Source organism: Phacochoerus africanus, chromosome 7 (genome assembly GCF_016906955.1).
Source record: "Phacochoerus africanus isolate WHEZ1 chromosome 7, ROS_Pafr_v1, whole genome shotgun sequence".
NCBI classification, from domain to species: Eukaryota; Metazoa; Chordata; class Mammalia; order Artiodactyla; family Suidae; genus Phacochoerus; species Phacochoerus africanus.
Window position 1 is genome coordinate 48215062 of NC_062550.1, and position 25025 is coordinate 48240086.

General features: G+C 36.6%; 1 protein-coding gene across 4 annotated transcripts in view; it reads right to left on the bottom strand.

Moving 5' to 3' along the window:
* Positions 1-2872: 2872 nt before the first annotated feature.
* Positions 2873-25025, bottom strand: part of FAR2 (fatty acyl-CoA reductase 2) — a 175522-nt gene continuing 153369 nt past the window's right edge. For 3 of the 4 annotated variants that reach the window (XM_047787304.1, XM_047787305.1, XM_047787307.1), the window contains 8 exons: positions 23834-24011; positions 22487-22531; positions 20371-20489; positions 19347-19414; positions 16988-17159; positions 8182-8311; positions 5203-5330; positions 2873-3754 (listed from right to left, as the gene is read on the bottom strand). In XM_047787304.1, coding sequence (XP_047643260.1) covers positions 3592-3754; positions 5203-5330; positions 8182-8311; positions 16988-17159; positions 19347-19414; positions 20371-20489; positions 22487-22531; positions 23834-24011 — 1003 coding nt within the window. In that variant the 3' untranslated portion in view covers positions 2873-3591. The remainder of the gene's footprint in view (positions 3755-5202; positions 5331-8181; positions 8312-16987; positions 17160-19346; positions 19415-20370; positions 20490-22486; positions 22532-23833; positions 24012-25025) is intronic. The other variant, XM_047787306.1, reaches the window with a different exon arrangement.

Sequence of the window (25025 nt, forward strand, 5' to 3'; positions counted from 1 at the left end):
GAGCTAAATTGATGTATGAGATTGGATTTATGTTATGTCTGTGTTAAGAAGGAATGAGTGATGAAAATTGAGTTGATTTAGTATATAAATCTAAACAGTTGACTATAAGATTATAATCAGCAGAACATTTAAAGTTTTGTCAATTCCAAAGATTCTATTTCAGTATTTACCAAAAGATATTAGATTGACGACTCTCAAATATCATAACTCATTCTATTTGTATAATTTTAGGGTAAAACTCAATAAGAAGGTGTGGGGGAAAGTATACATTGATGAAAGCTACATACTAAAGCAGATCTTCAGCAGCAGAGCATATAATTATGTAATAAATACTTTGTAAATTTTTTTCTATTCTGTTTTCAAGAAACTATGCAAGTCAATTTGGTGATTTCTTGTATTATTGTAATTTTTTTTTGTCTTTTTGTCCTCTTAGGGCTATATCTTAGGACCACACCCATGACATATGGAAGTTCCTAGGTTAGGGGTCTAATCGGAGCTGTTGCCGCCGCCGGCCTATGCCAGAGCCACAGCAACACCAGATCTGAGTCGCGTCTGCAAACTACACCATAGCTCATGGCTACACTGGATCCTTAACCCACTGAGTGAGGCCAGGGATCGAACCTGCAACCTCATGGTTCTTAGTCTGATTCGTTTCCGTTTCGCCATGACAGGAACTCCACTTTTAATTTCTTAAAGGTATTTTTCTAGGATTGATGAAAGTTGCCCAACTTCACATTTCTCCAACCCCTTCACAGTCCATCTTGGAACTGCTATTACACATAAATTGGGGACACACCTAAAATATTTATCTATGTGTCAGCTGTTCCTAGCTATTAAAACTCAGTTTCAGTTAAGTATCTTTTGCCATAATTTATTTACACCTCACAGGGCCCTCCTGTGTCTCAAGCCTGTTACATCTTAAAACCAGAATTTTCTAGTTTTATTTTGTTACATTTAAAAAAATACATATTTCTATGCAGTGAGTATTTTTCCATACCTCTCTGTGGGCACATGGGACAATTGTTACTTTTTACTATAGACAGCTGCTTATGTTCCCAGAACATAGTTATTAGATTTGTAGTTCCAGAGAAAAAGAGCTACGTAGAAATTTGCATGTCATTCATGAGAACTTTGAAAATTACTGATATTCTTGGGAATTAGGCTGACCTACTTTGTTATGTTCACTGTGAGATAACACACTATTTGTGTGTTCGTCCCTCCTCAGGTCAGTCTGTTTACCTTGAGATTCTAAATCAGTTATTTAAATGAGCTGTTTAACTGGAGATGATGTTAGGTTAGTATACAATTAATTGTGAGAAATGTTTTTTTCTGATTGGTGTGCCCATCAGAAAACTTTTTTCTAGTATAAAAAAATTGCCTCAGGTGCTGACTATCTTCAACTCTGTCATGTTTGTTACTATATCAGGTATTTTGTTGGGTGCAAAATACAGGGATTATCAAACCTTCTTTTTAAATATACCTTTTCTTTGTACTTACCATCCCCCTTTCCCCAAAAGTAGAAGGTTCTAATTGGATTGTGTATATGAGGTACTCAAGTAATTGTTAATTGGTCTTGATGTAAAATAAGGGATTTTCTTTGGTACAGATAACTACTTTTACTGCTCACTCATCATAAGAGAATTTTGTGCCATTTCCCTAATGCCACAGGTAAAACATACTTTAGCACATAAATGTAACCCTATTAATGGTGTCAGATAGATTGAGGCATTATAGGTATGTGTTAATTTATATTCATATGGTTTCTTTAAATTGTGTCATTTTTCTAGGGAGGAGGGAGGAGCGCTATTGGCAGTGGTCAGCAATTAAAGATATGAGAAGAGAGAAAACCATTTTTAATTCAAATTTTCATTTAATTGAAAGTCAAATGTGAATACTTGATCAGTGGAATTTATTGGTGAAGCACACAGTAATCAAAAGATAGTAAACTCTTAGAACTATTAGTTTTATCCATCTTAATTGAATTATATCTTGATTTCATTTTTATCATATCTATAGTTTATACCTTAATCAGTGTAACTCAAAAGTATTATACAAACATCTCAAACAGAAGATCACCAGGTGCTTTGTTTCAGAGCTGAGTTATCTGCCCTGGAAAGTAGTTCCCAGAACTTAGGTGAAATTGGGAAAGACATTGCCCAGAAGAGTCTCCCCCCCAGATGCCTGTTACGGGGTTCTGAAAAAATTCCCAAGTAACATTGGGCCAGAAGCTGCCCTCGTGGTCCTTAAACACTTTGATCACCGGGACATGCCTTTCCAATTATTAACCAGTTATTCTGGAAAGTGAGCATAAATGGCATTGTTAACATTTTATGCTTGTGTAATTATCTAGTAATTGTGATTATTTTTAGTTGCTTAGGCCCAGGTACTAAATCTGAATCATATTCCATGTTTTTAACATGAACTATTGCAATCCAACTTGCACTCACCTCTACATATATGAGGAAAGTTGGAACAACATTTATATGGGAATTTGAGAATAGTTTTCACTAATTCATTTGCATTATACAAAAAAATATTTTAAAACAAAACAACACCTGTTTTCTAAACTTAGAGTCATGTGATGAAGTCTATCTTCTACACATTGTACAGGTAACATTCTGCAACTGGAGTGATCAAGTTACTAGCAATTTCTGGTGAAAGATTAAAGCTAGCATTTAAAATTTTATTTGAAATTTTGCTTTCCTCAGTGGCAAAGGTCAGAAGCTTGGGTTTTGTATGATTCTAGCCTAGGACCTTCCTCAGATATTACTCACTCTAAGTGAGGCCTGAGCAATAGAAGCTTAAATATAAGGGATTTGGAGACTGATGAACAGGAGGGAAATTCTTAAGAGAAAATTATCAGGAAAACTTGTGGTCAAAAGATTTGGAAATAATAGTTGTTTAATTCAAATTATGAGAATTCATTTTTACTTAAAAGCATAATAAACTGAGTCCCAATGAAAATATGCTTGAGCCCTCTTTCTATACATAATTATCTATACCTCTTGGTTCATTTTAGGTTTTAGAAGTGAGTTTAGTTAAGGAAAATATTAAATGTGAAACCACTTTTCTAATTCCCCCAGCCTTCAACCAAGACTCCATGGTGTAACATAAAAAGAAAGCAGAAACTTCAGTGGAGAATTATTTCTGTTACAGCATTTTTGAGGATGCTGAGACCTTCCTCTACTTACCTTGATTTTAAACCTTCATACTGAGTACACCAAGGTTTCCAAGGTAGAACTGTCTTTTTTTAGCATAGCTCACTGTTCCATGTTTGTTGAGTTGAAAGTAGTCCCCTCATGGAGGAAAAAAAGCTGCATATGGGAAGATGGCTCTACTCTGGTGTTTTACATTTAAGGGCAGAGAATTAGGAAACAATTTTTTCCTAAAACACGTATGATGATAGACTAGGATATGCTTTCCTTCTCTCACTGAAATAAAAATATATAGTTAAATAAGGATGAATACATGACAGCACATTTGACAAGTAACGAACTTGGGCATAACTATTACTTTCTAATCTTGAGAACTACAGTTGCTGTTTTGGAGGTATCTGAGAGGTTCCAGGTAAGAGACGTTTGCCAAGTTTTCTTAGACCTTGAGTGTGCTGGACGCCCTAAAGTAGGAGAGGAGTTTGTAACAGAAGCTCACGATGAAGAACCACACGTTCCGAGCCACCTGAGATCTTGCAATGAGAAGGCGCCAGGCGATGAGGAAGAGGGCAGTATTAAAGAGGTAGTGAATGTTTCGGAGCCTGAGAACAGACAAACACAACCAAAGTCGAAAACAGTACCAAATACTTTTCAATGTTATATGAAACATGAACATATCTCTTCCTAGTTATGACCAGCAAATAATTAAGTGCTCACAGGGCATGTGGCATGACCTGGTAGTCTTTTGATTTTGATATCTTTCATTTCCACTACATTCCTTCTGAGTAATCTTGTTTCTATGATATTCCCCTGAGTAGTTTCTATTTCTCACACCTCTCTGCTTTAAACGGTTTTATAAATATGACTAGCATGATAAATATTTCTTAAGTGTACTTAGATAGTATTACTATATATCACAAATCTTCACTGGTTCTTGTTCAATAGAGGGTAAGTTCTAAAGTTTTTAGCATGCTGTTCAAGGTTCCTCTCTGCAATTTACTTTTCCCACCCTTATCATCTGCATTAAAAACCCTTTGCTTCTTCCAGAATTATGCCAGACTGCTATAATTCTTTGTCCCTATAATTTTTTTGAAGGTTGTGAGGACAACAATTTATTATTACTTTGCAAATTAGTAAAGGAAAAGAATTAAGCATGTCTTGGTTTTCCTGGATGAACTGCATTTCAGGAAAAGTTTTTCTTTAGAGAGATTCTAGCTAATAAATGCAGAAAGAATGACAGACTATCAATTCTGCAATTCCTAATGAAATTCTGGATATAGGCAATGATCAAGTGAAATTAAAAGCATTAGGTGAAAAGTCATGAAATACTTTTTTTTTTTTTTTCTGCTTTTTAGGGCTGCACCCATGGCATACGGAAGTTCCTAGGCTAGGGGTCGAATTGGAGCTGTAGCCACCAGCCCACACCACAGCTACCACAGCAATGCGGGATATGAGTCAGATCTGCGACCTACACCACAGCTCATGACAACGCCAGATTCTTAACCTACTGAGTGAGGCCAGGGATCAAACCTGCATCCTCATGGATACTAGTTGGATTCGTTTCTGCTGAGCCACGATGGGAGGCTTTGAAGGACCTTTATAATGGACAAGGGGGCTAAGTCCCTTAAGGATTAATTATTGGAAGAAATTTAAGTCAGTTGAAGGATTTGCAGAGTGGTTAATTGATTTGCCATGTTAACTAGCTCAAATAGTTTTCCTGTTGTTGAGTATTCTTTATATCACATTAGGACAGGATGTGTGGTAAAAGGAAACAGAACTTTGGGTTCAAGTCTGGCTCCTGCACTTACAATGTGTGACTTGCCCACTTACCTTCTTTGAACTTAAATAGCTCTTTGATAAAAATGGGATAACAAAAATAATACCTGCCTCATAGGGTTATGATGAGGTCAAAATGAAACAGTGAATTATAGGACATAGTATAAAGGTCAAAATATTAATTCATCCTCTCCCCTACTCAAATTTCATGTCTGGTATAAATCAGATACACGTGGCAAATGCTCAGAAATATTAACTAATGAGTTATACTTACCTTTTTAAGTGTTGCTTTGCTTTTGGGATCCCAGCCATATCCTCTTTCAGTAAGTACTTCTTAACTCCTAAAACATAATTTTCAATGTATTCCAACCAGTTCAACTGGCGCACATCAAAGTTGAATACCTGAAAGGGAAGAAGACATTATGGAATGTCAGAATTGTACTGTCGACAATTACTGTGTCCATTTGATGAAGTTTCTTTTACATAAATGAATGATGTTCAGTTTGGAAGATTTTGGCTGTATCCCTCCAAAAGAGATATTTGAGCTGTTATTTTTAAAGGCAGTGACAATATGGATTACCACTTACATAGGAATATTTTATTTATTTATTTTTTATTTTTTTTAGGGCCACACACACAGTATATGGAAATTCCCAGGCTAGGTAGGGATGGAATCAGAGCTGCAGCTGCCAGCCTATGCCACAGCCATGGCAATGCCAGATCCTTAACCCACCGAACAAAGCCAGGGATTGAACCCACATCCTCATGGATACTACTAATCAGGTTCATTACTGCTGAGACACAACAGGAACTCCATACATAGGAATATTTCAACATGGTTCAAGCACATACGCTTGACCTTTAGGAAGTCTAGAAAATTTGAAGGAACTGGTATTATTCTGGTAAAGCCAATTTTATTTCAAGTAAATGAGGGCTAAATTTTTAAAGTGATAGAATAATGTGTTAGTTACTAAAACAAATTATGTCTTTTCCTTTGCTACAATATCACTACTTCTTTATGCTGATTAAGGTAAACTTTGAAAAGCAAAGTCTTAAGCACTAACTTAGAATTTATATTCTATATTTACTTTAGAGATGTTATCCATCATGTCTCTTGGTATGCTACTAAATCCCTTCAGAAACATTTAGAGTGGTAAGAAAAGCTTTGCTTCTTAGAACACAAGTGTATTTTCTCCTCTTAAGACAGAAAATGCTATGAAATTATTTCCTTTTCACTTTGCCACCGAAAATCTTAAGAACAAATTCACTGCCTAACTGTACTGGCTTAGTAGTATTGCATAGACTACATGAGTGTTCTTTTTTTTCATTCTCATTCTTGACTTCATATTTTAATACATATTTTCCCTAGTTTGATGTTTTATTTGTCTTGTTCTTTTATTACCTGTTTTCATTGCAAGTTATCTCAAATCTTTGTGAAATAAGTTGGAATATTAACAAGGCAGATGAGACTGAGTTGCAGAGAGCTTCAGAGGCTTATCCAAAAGCTGAATTGCTTTCCAAAAGTAATTCTGTATTACTTGGTATGGATATGTTTATTTTCCACAGTATTACTAAATGTTACTTATCTATATAAACAAAGACATTTATTTTTATTTATTTTTTAATTTGTTTTTCACATTTAAATTTTTAAGTAGTTCCAAAGCACCTAGATTGGGAAGACATTTATTTTTATACTATTCCATATTTTAAGTTAGGTTTCAATGAAGCCCTAGTTTGGAATCCTCATTCCATAGGGCAAATCAAACTGAATTCTGAGGCATGCCAGAATTTGGCAAGTATTCAGGACTATTATTAACTTTGCTAAGATATTTTGAAAGCATGTGTTAAACTCACTGCATTTTGATTCTTTTTTCACCAAATTTTTAGGTTTTTTTAGCTTAAAATATTTGTAAAGTGTCAAAAATGAAACTCTAAGCTTATTATCTTTTGAATTATTTGGATGGGTAAATACCATGGGAAAAATGCGGTAAAGATAAGCCTACATATTTGAAGCTAATTTTTAAAGTAATTTATAATAGCTTGAGGCGTTTTTGTTTTTTTATGTTTTTTTAAGTAAGCTGGTTGATCATTATCCATGCATGTCAAAGGTGCTTAGAAGAGTTCTGTCTATACAAGGTATGTAAACATTTCTGAAAAAAGCTCTATTTCATGTCAATTTTAGAGTTACTCAGCAATAATTCAGTTAAAATATCCCTCTAAATCTCAACTGGTTAGTTAATATAACATTTATAATATCTGACTGCAAGTAACCCTTAGGTTTCATGGTGTGAAGTAATTCTAGGACTTGGATTTGAATCATGCTTTATGAGGCTGGTATGTAGGAGCTGGCAGGTGAGGCTAGCTGTAGCATCTGACATTTACTTCTCATTTTGACTTGGTTTCCTCTACATACGGACAAGCACAAGATAAATCAAGAAACTTTTCTTTTTAAAAGAAATTTTAGTGGAAAATGTCCACCAAGAGCGTGAAAACTTTAAAACAATTGAAAACTAAGGATATGCTCAGGGGACAAGTAACTGCAAAAACAAAGCTTGGGACATGTCAGCAGTATAGAAGATTTCTGTATTTGTGAATTTCAGAATATGTTAAGGTTTCAGGACTTAATGTTTGTGACTAAGAAGCACTAATACTGAGCAATTAAAGTGAAGGCCTGTCTTGAGAAACAGAAGTCTAGACTGTCAAAGATAAGCATTATATGGAGGAAGACTGACAGTGCTAGAGAGAAAGAAGGTCTTAGATGGGCTAGAATGCAGAGGAGGAGGGGTTAGCTTTAAAAAGATAAGAAATAAGGAACTGAAGCTTTGGAGATACAGAACGATTTTAATTTGACAGGAACAGCTGATGAGAGAGTTTCTAAGCAATAAAAATTTTTTTTCATTGAAGTCATATGTTTTGGAGGTTAGCAGAAAGATAGCGGTGCTTAGGATTGAAACAAAGTCTATGGGACAGGACTGCAGAACAGCAGTGAGGATCTAACCAAAGGCTAAGAACCCAGATCTCTTACCTATATTATTTACTGCAATTGTGTTGCAGGAAAATGTTAGCATTCACTGATTTTCTTAGGAGGAAAGAAAGAAAAGGAAGGAAGGAAGGAAGGAGAAAGAAAAAGAAAAAAAGAAAGATTGATTCTGTGTATGTAACTAAAACTTCCTTAATTCATCAGCTTTCCAGGTTGAATAATTCTAAATTCTGAATGAGTAAGGCTTTCCTGTTAAGTCAGTGCTGTACTCACTCTCTGGTCCTCGGGACTCAGCTCCGACATCAGCATTTCGGTGTTGTCTGTGCTCCATTCCCAACTCCGGTTGATGAAATACTCCAGCATGGAAACAGTTCTTAAAAGCCGATTCATGAGCTTTGTCATCCTGAGGTAAAAGGTTAAACAGGAGCAAATATCAATGCACCACACATGGCTGCTCCCCTGCTACTCTCTAGGGATATGTGAAAATGTTTGAAAAAAAAAAAGATGTGAACATAATTTTTCCCTCTTTCTCCCAATTCCTTATTAAAACTCTTATTCTTTTTTCTTTCACGTTAACTCTGTTGAAAGGAGGGAAGGGGATGAATCTAAAGGAGCTTGTTCTATCAGGCACTTTATTACCACCAAACTTATTCTCTTCCTCTTTTCTACCGTCTCTTGCTCAAGAGCTACAAACGTTTTAAAAGCTGAGCCAGATATCCACCGTTAATGGCATACTGTTCATTCTTTGAATTCTGAGGTAGACAATAAGAAAACATTTCTCTTTATTGTATGTTCTTGGATTTTTTTTTTTTAAATTGATTGATTCAAGGTCTCAGTATATAACTTCCAAGCAGAAATGGCGACTCTTAGCTTCTGGTAAACTGAAAACAGTTGTTAACTGTAATGCAGATTTAAGAGTAGATTTATTTGTTAATAATCGACTCAGGTATAATACTGATAATTTTTTAAAATATCTGCACCAAACCCTATAACATCTGTGTTAGGTAGTCATCTATCTGCATTTATATGAATGGGCAAATAAGCTTAAGAAAGATTAAGTGTCCATAATCATATGATAAGAGTCAAAGCCAAAGTCTTGGTGGACTTAATGGACTTGATGGACCTCAAAATGCCTCTGCTTTTGTAATTTCACCCCCTGTGTCTAATTACTTAAGATGAACCATATCTTCTAATCCCTTGACTAGCTCTGCTATTTGAACTTCCTAATTTTATAACAATTTATAAAAAGCAACTTTCATATGCCATCTTATTTGATCCTCATAATATGATTCTGTGAGGTAGTCAGGATCTGTACTTTTCTACTTTTTTTTTTTTGGCCAAGCTGTGTCATGCATAAGTTCCTGGGCCAGGGATAAAACCTGTGCCACAGCAATGATGTGAGCCACAGCAGTGACTACACCAGATCCTTAACCCACTGTGCCACCAGGTAACTCCTCTATATTATTTATCTTCATTTTATAGAAGAATTAATAAGGACAAAGTAACATAGCTAATGCCCAAAGCTGTTTTCTGACTATAAATCACCTTTAACCTATAGAATATTTTATTTTTGTCTTAGGCTAATCTTGGTAATAGCGATTACTATAGTTGACCAAATAATGACTTATTATGCTATTTTGGAAATTTGCTTTTATTTCTGGTCCAATCCTACTGTGCATATCCTCGATGACTCAAGAGGTATTTCTCTCATTGTATCATGGGAATTTCTTAGGCAAGAAGGTAGACTCACTATGAGCATCATGATAGGGGCCCATTTAGCTATCGTTTTTTAACATCTTTGCTATAGACTGATTATTTATATCCCTTCAAAATTCATATGCTGAAACCTGTTCCTCCTAATGTGATAGTACTTCGAGAAGGAGACATTGGGAAGTGGGAAATGCCCTTATAAAAGAGACCCCAGAAAGCTCCCTTAACCCTGAAAGTGTGTGAGGACACATAGACAACACAGCTGTCTGGGAACCAGGAAGTGGGCCCTTAGCAGATCTACCAGCACCTTGATCTTAGACTTCCCAGTCTCCAGTACTGTGAATAATGTTGTTTATAAGATACCCAGTCTCATATTCTATTATCGCAGCCCAGACAATCTTAGCCATTCTACAACCCTGATGGAATTGATATGATTTCAATACATTTTTATTTAAAAAATGTGTATCACTGAATCACTTTGCCGTATACCTGAAACACTAAATCAACTACACTTCAATTAAAAAAATTTAAAAATACATGGGAAATGGAAGCAGGTGACTCATAGCACAGAGAACTTAAATGTTCAATACACAAATGAAGGCCCAGCCCATCCAACAATCAAGGGAATGCAAGTCAAAGTGACATAAGCTTGTCCTTGTCATTAGTTTGACAATTCAAAAGACTGATTTTTGCAAAGCATCAATGAGGGTGAGAAAGAAGAGATTTGTACTTTAACATGCTGTTGCGGTAATGTACACTGACAGAGCTTTCCTTCATGAAATCCTCCAATCTAGCAATCCCACTCCTCAGCATCCTCCCCAGACCTGAAGGCACATTCTAGGAAAAAACACAAGTTGGCTCACTGTTTGCAATAGGGGGAGAAGAAAGCCAGTACTAGTGGAACGGCTTAGACTTCCATGGAACATTAAGTGAAAAAGAAAACATGTAGGATAGATTTATACATGTACAGATGCACATATTTACTGCAAAGCAATATACATGTACGTGTATATGTGTATATGTATATATATGCATATGTATATGTCTATATATGTATATGCATGTGTATATATATATATGTGTGTGTATATATATATATATATAGAGAGAGAGAGAGAGAGAGAGAGAGTTGTAAATGCATAGACAATGACGCACAAACATATCTGGGGAAGGAAAGGCTCCAGAAAGATCCTAACATTTTCTGCCATGAAGATTATTCTTAAAATTCCTATTGTAAAACAAACCTACCCATTGCCCACAAATATCACGATTTAATTTCTAACAAACAAAATACTTAAATATTTTGGTTGGGCTCTTTCTTCTGTTCTTCTTTTCTACTTACTGAACTTTCTTCTTTATCCAGGTATTTTCCCAACTCTGATATAATTTAAAGGCTTTTGCATTTCTGCCAGCAATGTTTGGTTTTTCTTCTTTTCCCATCTTTGTTTAATAAAGCCTGTCATACAAATATTTTCCCACAGCCACAGTATCCCCTCTTTCACCTTGCCCAAGAAGAAACTGGCAATTAACAAGTTACGAACTCAAAGTAAGGTCTCTGAAACTCTGGATAAATTCTACATTGCCTAAGTTTCAGTTATTTGCTGAGAGAGACTTCTTCCATTAAAAAGGGCCACCACGAAAGGCAACACTGTTCATGCTTCTGATTCTTGATGGCAGGAATTGCCTTTGGTAATTATGATAATCATCACTCCTCAGACACATAATATTCAAGTGAGACAGGGGTAGAAAAGGACATGTCTTAAGTCGCACAGCTAGAGGGTGACAGAGTTGTCTCAGCATCAGCACACTTTCACTCTACCTGTTCCCTCTACTCACCACTCATTTCCAGGTGGTAGTAATTGAGCTCAGGTTTCTTTAACACTTTTTGTCACTTTTCTGCACCCATGACATATGGAAATTCCCAGACTAGGGGTCCATTGGAGCTGTAGCTGCCAGCCTACGCCACAGCCACAGCAACGCCAGATCGGAGCCACATCTGTGACCTACACGACAGCTTGTGGCAATGCCAGATCCTTAACACACTGAATGAGGCCAGGGATCAAAACCCACATCCTCATGGATACTAGTCGAGTTCACTTCCTCTGAGCCACAACAGGAACTCTTCTTCTCTTAGCTTTTAGTTCTTCACTTGTAAAATTGGGATGATGGGAATATTCTCCTTGAGTTGTTGAGAGAATGGAAATGAGATCATCATTCATCCTCCTATGTGTATATGTGAGGCTATTACAATTGTTGTACATGTTAAGGTTATCTAATAATTAGAAAATTCTAGACACAATCTCAGTTGCCTTACTTTTTAGGTGGATGATTATTTGCTGAATTCATCAAACAAGTTCCTTAACATTTAACATCTTTATGACAAAGGATTTTTAAAGTAGGGGTCCTTTGGGGCTTCTCATTAATACTGCTTTGTGTGTTTGTCCCCCATTGGGGACACACACAAATACACACACACACACACACACATACACACATATATATACATATGATTCAATTTTATCTTTGCAAAGAACTAGCTTTTAGTTTCACTGATCTTTTCTATTATTATGTCTCTTTCATTTATTTCTGCTATGATCTTTGTGATTCTTTCTTTTGGGATTTGTTAGTTTTTCTTTCTCTAGTTGCTGTAGGTATGAGGTTAGGTTTTTTTTATTTGAGAGCTTTCTTATTATAACAATACAATAAGATTATATTGTTATAAACTTCCCTCTTAGAACTGCTTTTGCTGTGTGCCATAGGTTTTGGATCACTATGTTTTCATTTGTCTTTATGTATTTTTTTAAATTTCCTCTTTGATTTCTTCAGTGATCCATTGGCTATTTAGTAACGTTTTATAGCTTCCATGAGTTGTGTTTTTTCAGTTTGTCTGTATAGTTGATTACTAATCTCACAATGTTGTGGTCAGAAAAGATGTTTGATATGACTTCAGTTTTTAAAATTTACTGAAGCTTGATTTGTGACCCAAGATGTGATCTATCCTGGAGAATGTTCCATGTGCACTTGAGAAGAATGTGTATTCTCCTTTCAGATGGAATGTTCTATAAATATCAATTAAGTCCATCTGATCTAATGCATCATTTAAGGCCTGTGTTTCCTTTTTGATTTTCTGCCTGGATGACCTGTCCAATGATGTAAGCGGGATGTTAAAGCCTCCCTCTATGTGTAAGTGTCAATTTCTCTTTTTATGGCTGTTAGCAATTATCTTATATATTGAGGTGCCCCTATGTTGGGTGCATATATATTTACACTTATTACATTTTCTTCTTAGATTGAAACCTCGATCATTATGCAGTGTCCTTCTTTGTCTCTTATAACAGTCTAAGGTCTATTTTGTCTGATATGAGCATTGCTATTCCACCTTTCTTTTGATTTCTATTTGCATGGAGTACCTTTTCGCATCCCTTCACTTTCAGTCTGTGTGTGTCCCTATATCCGAATTGGGACCCTTGTAGATAGCATATATATAGGTCTTATTTTTGTAACCATTCACCCAGTCTGTGTCTTTTGGTTGGAGCATTTAATCCATTTACATTTAAGGTAATTATCAATATGTATGTTCTTATTGACATTTTGTTATTTTGGATTTTTGTATGTCTTTTTTCTTCTCTTCCTCTTTTGTTCTCTTTTCTGGTGATTTGATGACTATTCTTAGTGTAGTATTTGTTTGCATTTTCTTATTTGTGTATCTACTGTAGATTTTTGGTTTATGGTTACTATGAGGTTTTGATATAGCCGTCTCTATAAGTTGCTGCTCTCTTAATTTCAAATGCATTTCCAATATGCTGTATTTGTACTCTCCTCTTCTCATGACTACTGGTTTTGACATCATATTTGTACATGGATTATTTCCTACTTTACTGTATGTCTGCCTCTACCAGTGAGCTTTCCCATTCATAATTTTGTTTCTACTTACGGCCTCTTCTTTTCTACTTTTAGAAGTCCCTTTAGCATTTGTCATAAAGCTGGTTTGGTGGTGCTGAATTTTCTTTGCTTTTGTTTGTCTCTATAGCTTTTGATTTGTCCTTCAAATCTAACCAAGAGCCTTGCTGGGTAGAGTATTCTTGGCTGTAGGTTTTTCTCCTTTCATCACTTTAAATATATCATGCCACTCCCTTCTACTCTGTAGAGTTTATGCTAAAAAACTAGCTGAAAACTTTATGGGGATTCCCTTTAATGTTATTTGGTGATTCTCCCTTGTTGCTTTTTTTTTTGGCTGCACTCATGGCATGTGAAAATTCCCAAGCCAGGGTTTGAACCCATGCTACAGTAGCAACCCAAGCCACTGATTGACAATGCTGGATCCTTAACCCACTGTACCACAAGAGAACTCCTTGTTGCTTTTAATATTTTCTCTTTGTCTTTAATTTTTGTCAGTTCAAACAACGTGTCATTGCCTGGTCCTCCTTGCATTTATCCTGTATGGGACTCTTTATGCTTTCTGGATTTGTGTGATTGTTTCTTTTCCTATGTTAGGGAAATTTTTTGGCTGGAAATATCTTCAAATATTTTCTCAGGCCCCTTCTCTCTCTTTTCTCTTTCTTGGACCCCCATAAACTGAATGCTGGTGCATTTAATGTTTTCACAGAGTTCTCTTAGACTGCCCTCATTTCTTTTCATTATTTTTTCTCTATTCTGTTGCATGCAGTTCTTTCCCACCATTCTGTCTTCCAGCTCACTTATTCATTATTTCCCTCATTTATTCTGCTATTGATTTCTTCTATTGTATTTTTCATTTAAATTACTGTATTGTTCATCTGTGTGTGTTTGTTCTTTAAATCTTCTAGCTCTCTGTTAAACATTTCTTGTATGTTTTTTCTGTGCCTCCAATTTTTTTCCAAGATCATCTTTACTATCATTACTCTGAATTCTTTTTCAGGTATATTGCTTACCTACACGTCATTAATTATTCTTCTGGGGATTTATTCTTGTTCTTTCATCTGGGACATAGTTATCTGCCATCTTATTTTATCTAACTTTCTGTATTGTGGTCTTCATTCCACAGACTGCAGAAATGTAGTTCCTTGTGCTTCAGGTGTCTGCCCCTGGTGAGTGAGGTTGGTCCAGGGGCTGGTGCAGGCTTCCCAATGTGAGGGACTGGTGGCTGATCACTGGTGGGTGGAGCTGTGTCTTGTCCCTCTGGTAGGCAGAGCAGTGTCTAGGGGTGTTTTTTGAGGCATGGTGGCTGTGGGCTCAGGGCAACTTTAGGCAGCCTATCTGCTGATGAATGGGGCTGTGTTCCCACCCTCTGGAAGAGCTCACATGATAAAGATTCCCTGGGGTCCCTGCCTCCCCAGAAAACTCTGCAAGACCCACAGGTAGGTCTGGTCCAGGCTCCTACGGAATGATAGCCTTGCTCTAGAACCTAGTGCATGTGAAACCTTGTGTGCACCCTCTAAGAGTGGCATCTCTGTTTCCTCTAGCCCTGTGGAGCTGCTCCTGCACTCAGGCCCTGTTGGCCTTCAAAGCCAAATGCTCTGGGGGCTTCTCCTCCTGTTGCCAGACCCCCAGACTGGGGTGCCTGATGTGGGGCTCAGACTTATGAAGGAAAAGAAAGGGCCCAAATCAATAAAATTAGAAATGAAAAAGGAGAAGGCACAACCGCATCACAGATATACAAAGGATCACAAGAGACTACTACAACCATATGCCAATAAAATGAACAACCAAGAAGAAATGGGCAAATTCTTAAAAAGGTAAAATCTCACAAGACTGAACCAGAAAGAAATAGAAAATATGAATAGACCTATCATGAGTAATGAAGTTGAAGATATTTTTAAAAAACCTCCAACAAACAAAAATCCAGGACCAGGTGGCTTCAGAGGTGAATTCTATCAAACATTTAGAGAAGAGCTAACAGTGATCCTTCTGAAACTCTTCCAAAAAACTGCAGAGGAAAGAACATTTCCAAACTCATTCTCTGAGGCCACCATTACCCTAATACCAAAACCAGACAAAGATATCACAAAAAAGAAAGTAAGAAGCCAATATCACTGATAAACATAGATACAAAAATCTTCAAGAAAATACTAGCTAGCCAAATCCAACAATATATTAAAAGGATCATACATCATAATCCAGAAGGATTTTCAATATCTGCAAATCAATCAATGTGATACATTACATTAACAAGTTGAAGAATAAAAACCATACAATCATCCACAACAGATGCAGGAAAAGCTTTTGACAAAATTCAACATGCATTTATGACAAAAACCCTCCAGAAAGTGGACATAGGAGGAAACTACCTCAACATAATAAAGACCATCTATGACAAACCCACAGCTAACATCATACTCAATGGTGAAAAGCTGAAATAATTTCAGCTAAGATCAGGAATGAGACAAGGATGTCCACTCTTACCACTTTTTTTGTCTTTTTTTTTTTTTTTTTAGGGCCTCACCCAAGCATATAGAGAGGTTCCCAGGCTAGGGATCCAATCGGAGACGAAGCCACCATCAAAAAGTCTGTAGATAAATGCTGGATGGGGTGAAGAGAAAAGGGAACCCTCCTATACTGTTGGTGGGAATTTGATACAACTCTGGAGACCATTATGGAGGTTCCTCAAAGAACTAAAAATAGAACTACCACATGGTCCAGAAATCCCATTCCTGGGCATATATCCAGAGAAAACCAAAATTTGAAAAGATGTATGCACCCCCACACACCCCCCATGTTCACTGCAGCATTATTTACAGTAGCCAAGATATGGTAGCAACCTAAATGTCCATTGACAGAGGAATCAATAGAGAAGACATGGTACATATATACAATGGAATTTTACTCAGCCATAAAAAGAATGTTATATAATGCTATTTGCAGAAATATAGATGGATTTAGAAATGATCATACTAAGTGAAGTCAGAGAAAGACAAAAATATATGGTATCACTTATATGTGCAATCAAAAAAAATTATACAAATGAACCTATTTACAAAATAGAAAGAGATTCACAGATTTCAAAAAGACACTATGGTTTCCAAAGAGGAAAGGTGGGGGGCAGGGATAAATGTGGAGTTTGGGATTAGCATATACACACTATTATATATAAAATAGGATATCAACTAGGACCTATTGTATAGCACAGGGAACTCTACTCAGTATTCTATGATAACCTATATAGGAAAAGAATCTGAAAAAGAATGGATGTGTATATATATTATATAACTGAATCACTTTGCATTTGAAACTAACACAACATTGTCAATCAAGTATATTCTAAAGCAAAATAAAAAATTTAAAAATTATGATTCACTTGTCACCTTTGATGCCCAGCTGACAGGAAGGCTAAGGCCTGGGCCCTAACTTTCCATGCAGAGACACTCTCAAAACTATTGTCCCAGCTTCTCACCTGGGTTTCCTCCCCGTGAGCCGCAGATAAAAGTCATAGATGATGGCAGGGGCCCGGTGGCTGACAGCATTCCAGTACTGGGTTGTGATGCTGTTGGTTGTGAAGTCAGCATTCGGCCTCCTAAAAGCTCTCTCAAATGGAATTTTTTCAAAGGCTGCCAAGACTTGTAATGCTGGGGGTGGGGAGAATAGAGTAAAGCACTAAGTCAAGGAGCATATAAACCCACTCTGGTGGGTAGCATTTCTAGTGGGTCAAAACAAAAAATAATAAGGATTTGCTGTGTAGAGTCAAGAATCAATTTCTGAGAACAATATTAAGATTTTTATGTCAGGCACATGGTCACTTGCAAAATTAAACAATGTGAATAGGTTAAGAATTGTGTCCTTCTTTTGAAAGCTCTACTCTGAAATGACTTCTTTGGAAGACAGTTTTAGTCAATACAGCAAAGTATCACTCAGGAAAACTTAAATCCATCATTCAATTTCAAGGTTATTTAAGCCTATTTTGAAATGCCAAGACAAAGCCTTGGCGGGTATTTCCTTGGTTGCATCATTACTTGCAGTCTAATCAGGAAAGTTTCTTAACATTTCACTTAAATTTTTATAAAGATTTAGGTAAAAGAAAGAACATAAAAGCAGGATTCCTTCATGTTGGTTCACTTTAAATACCACAGTCTTATTTCTTTGGTATTTATACTGCTCTGAAATATGCCAGACTCAATTGTCTACACTTGACTCCAGAGTGTTTTTTTTTTTTTTTAATAATAATATTATTACTTGTATAAAATCTAATTTAAAGCTTTAGGTGTACATTTGTAAATTCAGTCCTTCTTTTCAAAAGGTATTCATTTGGACTCAATTTTGATTTTATTTATATAGAATTTTCAAAGATATACCTAAGCTCATTACTCAATTATGACAAAGCTATCAGTTATCATGGTACTGTGATTACTGTCCTCTGTGAAAGAAACTACCTAAAAATCTGTATGAAAAATAAATACACTATACAGAAAAGATTTTCAAGAAACATCTGATTTCTGGGTCTTTTCCTCCCAGAGGTGTTCATATTCACTCTCAGGAATCCCTAGTGGGGTGGTCACTACACATTCAGGAGACCTGAGACCTCCTCTGTCAGGGCCCAGCTCCCCATATGAACTGAATAAATCCTTTACTCTCTCTGGGCCTCATGTGTAAAGTGACCACACTAGGTTATTTTTAAGATCATGTTCAACTATTACATGTTCAACAATTCCATAAAAAATATAGTAAGAATTTTCAGCGTGGAAGAAGAATCTCGGGGATGGAATTTGCATGTAGCATCTTTTTACATGAAGAGCGTAAGATATCTTGTTTGCTTCTATTAAATGCCTCTTTTATGAGTGACATCTTAATTCTGTTACTGAGATGGAGATTTATTGATATTTTCAAATAGTATCAGAATTATTTAGCTATATGATCTAAAGAACTTGGATGAGAGTTTTTTTTTTTAATAATAATATTATTACTTGTATAAAATCTAATTTAAAGCTTTAGGTGTACATTTGTAAATTCAGTCCTTCTTTTCAAAAGGTATTCATTTGGACTCAATTTTGATTTTATTTATATAGAATTTTAACTTCACTTTGACTGAAGTAATAACTGCAAACAGAATAGCGCAGCAGAGTGCTCTGAATTGGAAATCAGATTCTAACCAATTCAGCACATTTGATTTTTTTCAACATCTAGTGGCTAAACAAAAATTAGATGATCTAAAAGTTTCAGATATTCACAAGAAAATCAACTTTGAAATTGACAAAGGAGAGTATATGATTGATTAGCTAATTCTCTAATCTAAGCAAGATTAATTACTTCAAAAGATACTTTCAAAGTTACACTTATGGCTAACTGCATACATTAATAGAGTATCACTGGCTCGATAACATGAGTTAATATTATCAGACCCTTCTAAATCTACTTGGCCATTCATTGATCATGTCACATTCTCAGTGGTGTGGCTGGGAGGCAAGGGCTGTGCATGAGAGCAGCTGCTTAGCAGGAGGAGTATTTTATCACTGACATTGCTTATAATAGCTGACTTTTACTTGGTTTTATCTATTTTTGAAATCTTTATAGCTAATGGACCCCTTCTTTCTTATAATCATGCAGCTATCTTCCTGGGCCCTTTAGTATACCACTACATTCTAGTTAACTCTTACATGTTTACAATGTGCAATTACTTTTGTCTCTTTACCATGTTTTGTCTTTTCCTCCATTAGACTCTGAGCTCCATGACACACTTGGTCTATTTTTCTTCCTGTGGCAGACACTAATTGTGAGTAGACTCTAGTCGTTAGGGAGTTGCATTGGCTGTAGGCACTTACCCATTTTGCCCCAGTTACAGGGATTGAAGTTGCCAGATGTACAATGGTAGATCAATACTGACTTAGGTCTGGAAAATAAAAGTTATATAAATACAAAATGGAGAACTATTGAAAGAAAGATAAGGGAAAATAACATTTAAACAAGGTTTTTTTCAGAGCTCCTGGTGGCCTAAAGGTTAAGATGTTGTCGCTGCAGTGGCTTGGATTACTGCTGTGGGATAGGTTTGATCCCTAGCCTGGGAACTTCCACATGCTGTAGGCATGGCCAAAAACAAATAAATAAATAATAAAAAAGGTTTTTTAAAAATAATTCTCATGAACACTTTGGCAACACTTTGTTCCTTCTTTGAGTTAACGAACAAAATGGAAGAAGACTAGGAAAAGGGCAAGTGTAGTGTATGAGGAAGAGATCTCACATAGTTTGATACATTTATGGAGCAAATAGAAGAATGGTGGCAATGAGAAAGCAGGTCATATTTCTAACTTCTTGACATCTTCACTGGGTAAAAATACAGTCCATGTTTTCTTCTAAATCCAGGTATACCCTGCTGGGTTGGAAAACATCTAAATGTCTGTTTTCAATTAAGAAAAAAATAATTTTGTTTACCTATTACTAACAAAGCCAAATATACAATTTATTATTTTTTCTTCGTACTAGGAAATACTCTTCGCCCTAATGGTGATCTGAAATTTGAGCTTTTATTGGGAACTGAGGAGTTAAAAAAAAAATTCTCATTTCATCCACTTTCATCTTCTTTGCCTTAAAAAAAGGAAGTTGTATTTTAGATTATTGAATAGAAAGATATGCTTTTTGTTTATCCAGAATTTTATGGTTAAATGATTTAAAGAATTCATTACTCTATGATCAACCAAATAGTAATTGGCATTTATAAAAAACTGCATGCATACATGATGGACACCCTCTGGGGTCTTCTACAATAAAATGCATATACTTTGAAAGGGTACCTAACATAGTCACCCCTTGCCTCATCCAATCTTTGAAAGCCAGCTTAAGCTCTCCCACCTGTGAACTGCTGTGTACCATCCTACAGCCAAGGTGAGGTTGACAACTGTATCTGCTGGAATTAAATCTGCCACAGCCATTGGAGTGGCTCTTACGCACCGAAGAAACCCCTTTCCAGCCTGCACAGGGAAAAGGATATAAAATATCAGCCAGATCTTGAGTAGCAGCCAGGGCTACAGTAAATATCAGATAATACTCATTCTGTTAGTAATAACAGCTAAAATTGATCCATTGTTTGCTAAATTCCCGTGCTAAGTAAGGGTCACTGCTCTTAGCCCAACTGACCTCCATATTCAAGTTCATCTCAAGTTCCAACATTTCCATGAATCACTAATGGTTCCTTTTGGGAGTAAAATTCTTTTAATTCATGACAGGCTTCATATATTCAGTTAATTAATAAACACTAAGAGTAGATTTTCACATCTTAAAATTAATTCACAAGGTATTTTAAGAGTTAAGGTTCTCCAACTTTCCCATTAATTTAGTTTTCCATTTCTTAAATAATGCTTTTTCGGCTGGTGCTTACTAATTTACAAGCAATAATAGACACTAGAAGTTTAAGAAACATTTTTTTAAATTAATAAAATTCTACTATTTAACAGAAACTTATTACTTGGGGAAAAACCACCATTATTCATTTTTGTTCAGTATTTTTGTTTACTTCACAGATCACTGATATCATATAGACGTAAGAACTGGGAATTATTCATGTTAATAAAAGTCATCTCAATAAGTATGGTGTTCCTGTCATGGTGCAGTGGAAACAAATCCACCTAGGAAACATGAGGTTGCTAGTTCTATCCCTGGCCTCGCTCAGTGGGTTAAGGATCTGGCATTGCAGTGAGCTGTGGTGTAGGTCACAGACGCGGCTCGGATCTGGCATTGCTGGGGCTGTGGAGTAGGCCCGCAGCTGTAGCTCCGATTCAACCCCTAGCCTGGGGACCTCCATATGCCGTGGGTGTAACCCTAAAAAGACAAAAAAAAAAAAGTAAATAAGTCAGTTAGTAAAAGGTCATGTTTACTGATTTGATGAAGTAATCATTTATACCCTGCATGTTTTCAACATCAGTTTGCAGTACTTTCTTATGGTCCTAATTTCTGTTTTCTTATAACTAGTTACCTTTCCCTTAACATAAACCAGTTTGGAAAATTTTAGAAAATTTGAATAAATGCGTAGCTTTGTAAACAACGCAATAAAATTCACTCTGAAATCATGTGCAAATAATTACATTCTAAGTCACCAAATGTTCGCCCCAACTAAGCCTTAAGAGTTGAAGGCAGGTAGGAAACAGAAAGAGAGGAGGTGCTAGAAATGAAAAAATTAGAAGTTCACTGTTACTGTCTTGGACAAGGAGTCATAATACACTGTCAAATATCTGTATTTTAGTTCATGTGGGATCTAGTTCTGAGAAGAACAGAGGCATAGTCTGAAACATGAGATCCCTAATAAGATGCAAACTCATTTAAAGAACTGAATTCCTGTTCATTGTCCTAAAGAGGAGAGGTGTGGGTCCAGCCCTAAAATGATCCAGTGTGAACTGGGAAGCACCACAGCTCTCTGGATCAAGGGAGACACACACAAAGGCTGCTGACCAAGAGGACTATTGTTGAAAAGATAATCACTATATCTGAAAAATTTGCTTCAACTGGTAGTTTACTTTCTTGTATCTATTAAGAAATCATTATTGATGTATTTATGTAATTTCTGTCCACATGTCCATAAATTTAATAATTTTGTGGATATAAGTTTTATTGCATCCCTAATTCACTGGACTAATTCAAGTTATGGTTAGAGCAAAAAGGAGGAAACAGCCCCATCTTGTGTTAACTAAGGGAAATAGTCAATGTCCTAGAGGTTCAAAGACTTTCCAAAAATAAAACTCTTAAGTAGTAATCGATATCCCAGTACTTCTGTTTTTCTGATGATAATATCCACGGATAATTAATTTCATTATGCCTCTATTTTCCAATCAGCAAAAGTGAAATAAGTTCTATCAACTGTAGGTAGTAAAATAATGTTTATGGTTTTGCATCAATGAAGCTAACCCAACACTGGCATTTTGCTACTATCCCTCCACTAGATTTCAAGGAATTATTTCTACACCATTATACATACCGCAATAATGAGCCCACTAGGTCCATTTAGGTTATCAACCCAACCCTAAAAAAAAAAAATAAGAAAAAAATCTCTATTGGTTCCCCATGTCCGAAAATCATTAGACCTTTAGACCATCTGCAGTCTAATCTTAAACTTCAAACAAGAGCACTGAGATCCCAGCCAACAGAACTGTCTAATCCAGCAGTTCTAAGATCACAGAGATCAACAACAAAGGACTGGATATTTTCTGTACTTGATTTGTGCAAGAATTAAAATTCTGCCAGCATTTTTTTTTTTTATAGCAGGAATCATGGATGGTCTCAAGTTATGATATTTCAGGAGCTAAATTGGATTTTGTCTTAATATTGTAATTTGCTAACCAATTCATTTTCTCCACCTGGGCCTGCTTTTAACCCCCAGGGGAACATTTCAAACATGGTTTGTAGAAAATGTCTATTTCTTGAAAATCGTAAGAGCCATAGCTTTCTAACTATTCCCTATCTATCTATCTTAGCTTGCTTACAGATGTTAGAGGAAAGATTCTATTTAGGAGCGGTTGGAGAAAAATGTCTTTTCGGTTTGTCCCCTAAGTCCTTAGGAAGTCAACTGATCTTATTATGTCTATTTCTTTATCTGTGGAAGTCAAAATGTATGTGTAAAATGGGACAGAGGGGAGAGAAGCTGAAGGGATTAATATCTGCTGAGCCTTTTACCAGGGACCAGGCACTGCACCAAGCACTCCTCATACATCTTCTCATTTGATCAACCCTTAAATGGGATTAGACAGTGGGTGGGATTAGCCCAGTTTTATAGATGCAACAACTCAAAGGCTCCATGTCAGTCAGTAAGGGAGCTCAGATTTATCTGTCCTAAAAGCTTCACAGAATTGCTTTAAAGAAGATGGTAAAATTCAAAATACTTTCAAAACGATATAGCAGCATACAGGGATAAAAAAATTATTCCTCAACTGAGGTCTTTCTGTGAGTTTTGTGATTCCTATTTACCCTGGCAGTGGTACACACTACCAATTTGGCCACCAGGAACACTCTGGTATATTTAAACTATAGTGGGGAAGCCAAGAACTAAACTATTTCCCATAGGAATTTTGAGACTAGAGCTAATAACAAGCTAATTTAAGATTTCCACCCAACTCCAGGACAGTCAGTGGAACTCCCAGAGGAGCCCCATGCTGGATAAATCTTCAAATAAATGTGGACTTTGGTCTTAATACAGTGGGTTCATGTTTGATTTGATGCACTCAGCTGTACATTCTGAAATGGGGGGAAGAAAAAAACATCGGGAAGTAACTGGGCTGGAAGGATGCTGGTTTGGAGCAAAGCATGGAATCCAGACAGGTAGGCTTACCGGGAAAGGCTCCTGCCAGGTTGCTCCCACGATGGAGGGACGTATGATGGCGATGTTGATGTTCCCACTCTCCTGCTGTACCACCATCTCTCCCAAGGCTTTGGTGTAGGTGTACGTATTGGGCCGATCCCCGATCAGCTTGGGTGTGATCTCATCAATAATAGCATCATCTAACCACCTGAAGGGAGTCAGAGTAAAAAAGCATTCTAGGAGTTCCCACCATGGCACAGTGGCTTAAGAATCTGACGGCAGCAGCGTGGGTCACTTGCAGAGGTGCAGCTTTAATCTCCCACCCAGCGCAGTGGGGTAAAGGATCTGGTGTTGCCGCAGCTGCTGCTCATCTTCAATCCCTGACCTGGGAACTTCCATATGCCATGGGTGTGGCCATGAAATTAAAAAAAAAAAAAGTAACATGTTGGACAATAGACCCAAAAGAAATTGTGAGACACCAACATCAAACAAAACTTCCACTTTCTAGCTTGAGTTTAGGAATTTGGAACTCTTGGAGGACACAAATGCTTGAGTATGCCTGTCCAAATGATGCCTGATGGGTGAGTTTCTTGCCCTCCTCTGCTCAGCCCAACCTTCCAAGTTGAATCCACAGCCTCCCTCCTTGATAGAGTAACCTAACAGCTATGCAATCTGCTACTTGATTACTGAGACTCAATCTCTCATCTTCAATTATTTCCTCTCCCACAGGTACAGAGGTACATACATTGAACGTGTTGTGAATGTCATGTGCCCCGCAGTCATGTGCCCCACAGCAGGCTAGCCAGCTGCTGTGGTCATGGACTTGAGAGGCTGTCATCCAAGATATGTCAGTGTTGTCCAGGTACAACCTAGGGCACCAGTCTTGTCACTCTCAACTGGGAATTTTTAAAATTCTGCTCACAGTGAGAAGCAACTACATTTAGCAGACTTACAATCTGTTTTAGCCAATACATGAACTGTATTTGGAAGGTCTGTTTAGAATCTGTGCTAATAATAACTTAGTAATCATTTCCAGAGATTTCCAATGAGTTCTGAAGTGCTCTAAGAACTATTAAGAGTCTGTCAAGTACTATAGTACTCTGAAGCAGTTTTGATAAGAGTGACCATTGGATACCTCTACTTACAAGAAGACCTATATCACAAATACTAGTTACCATGGCAACAGCCTCAACTTTTTTTTTAAAAAGATGGCAGCACTATT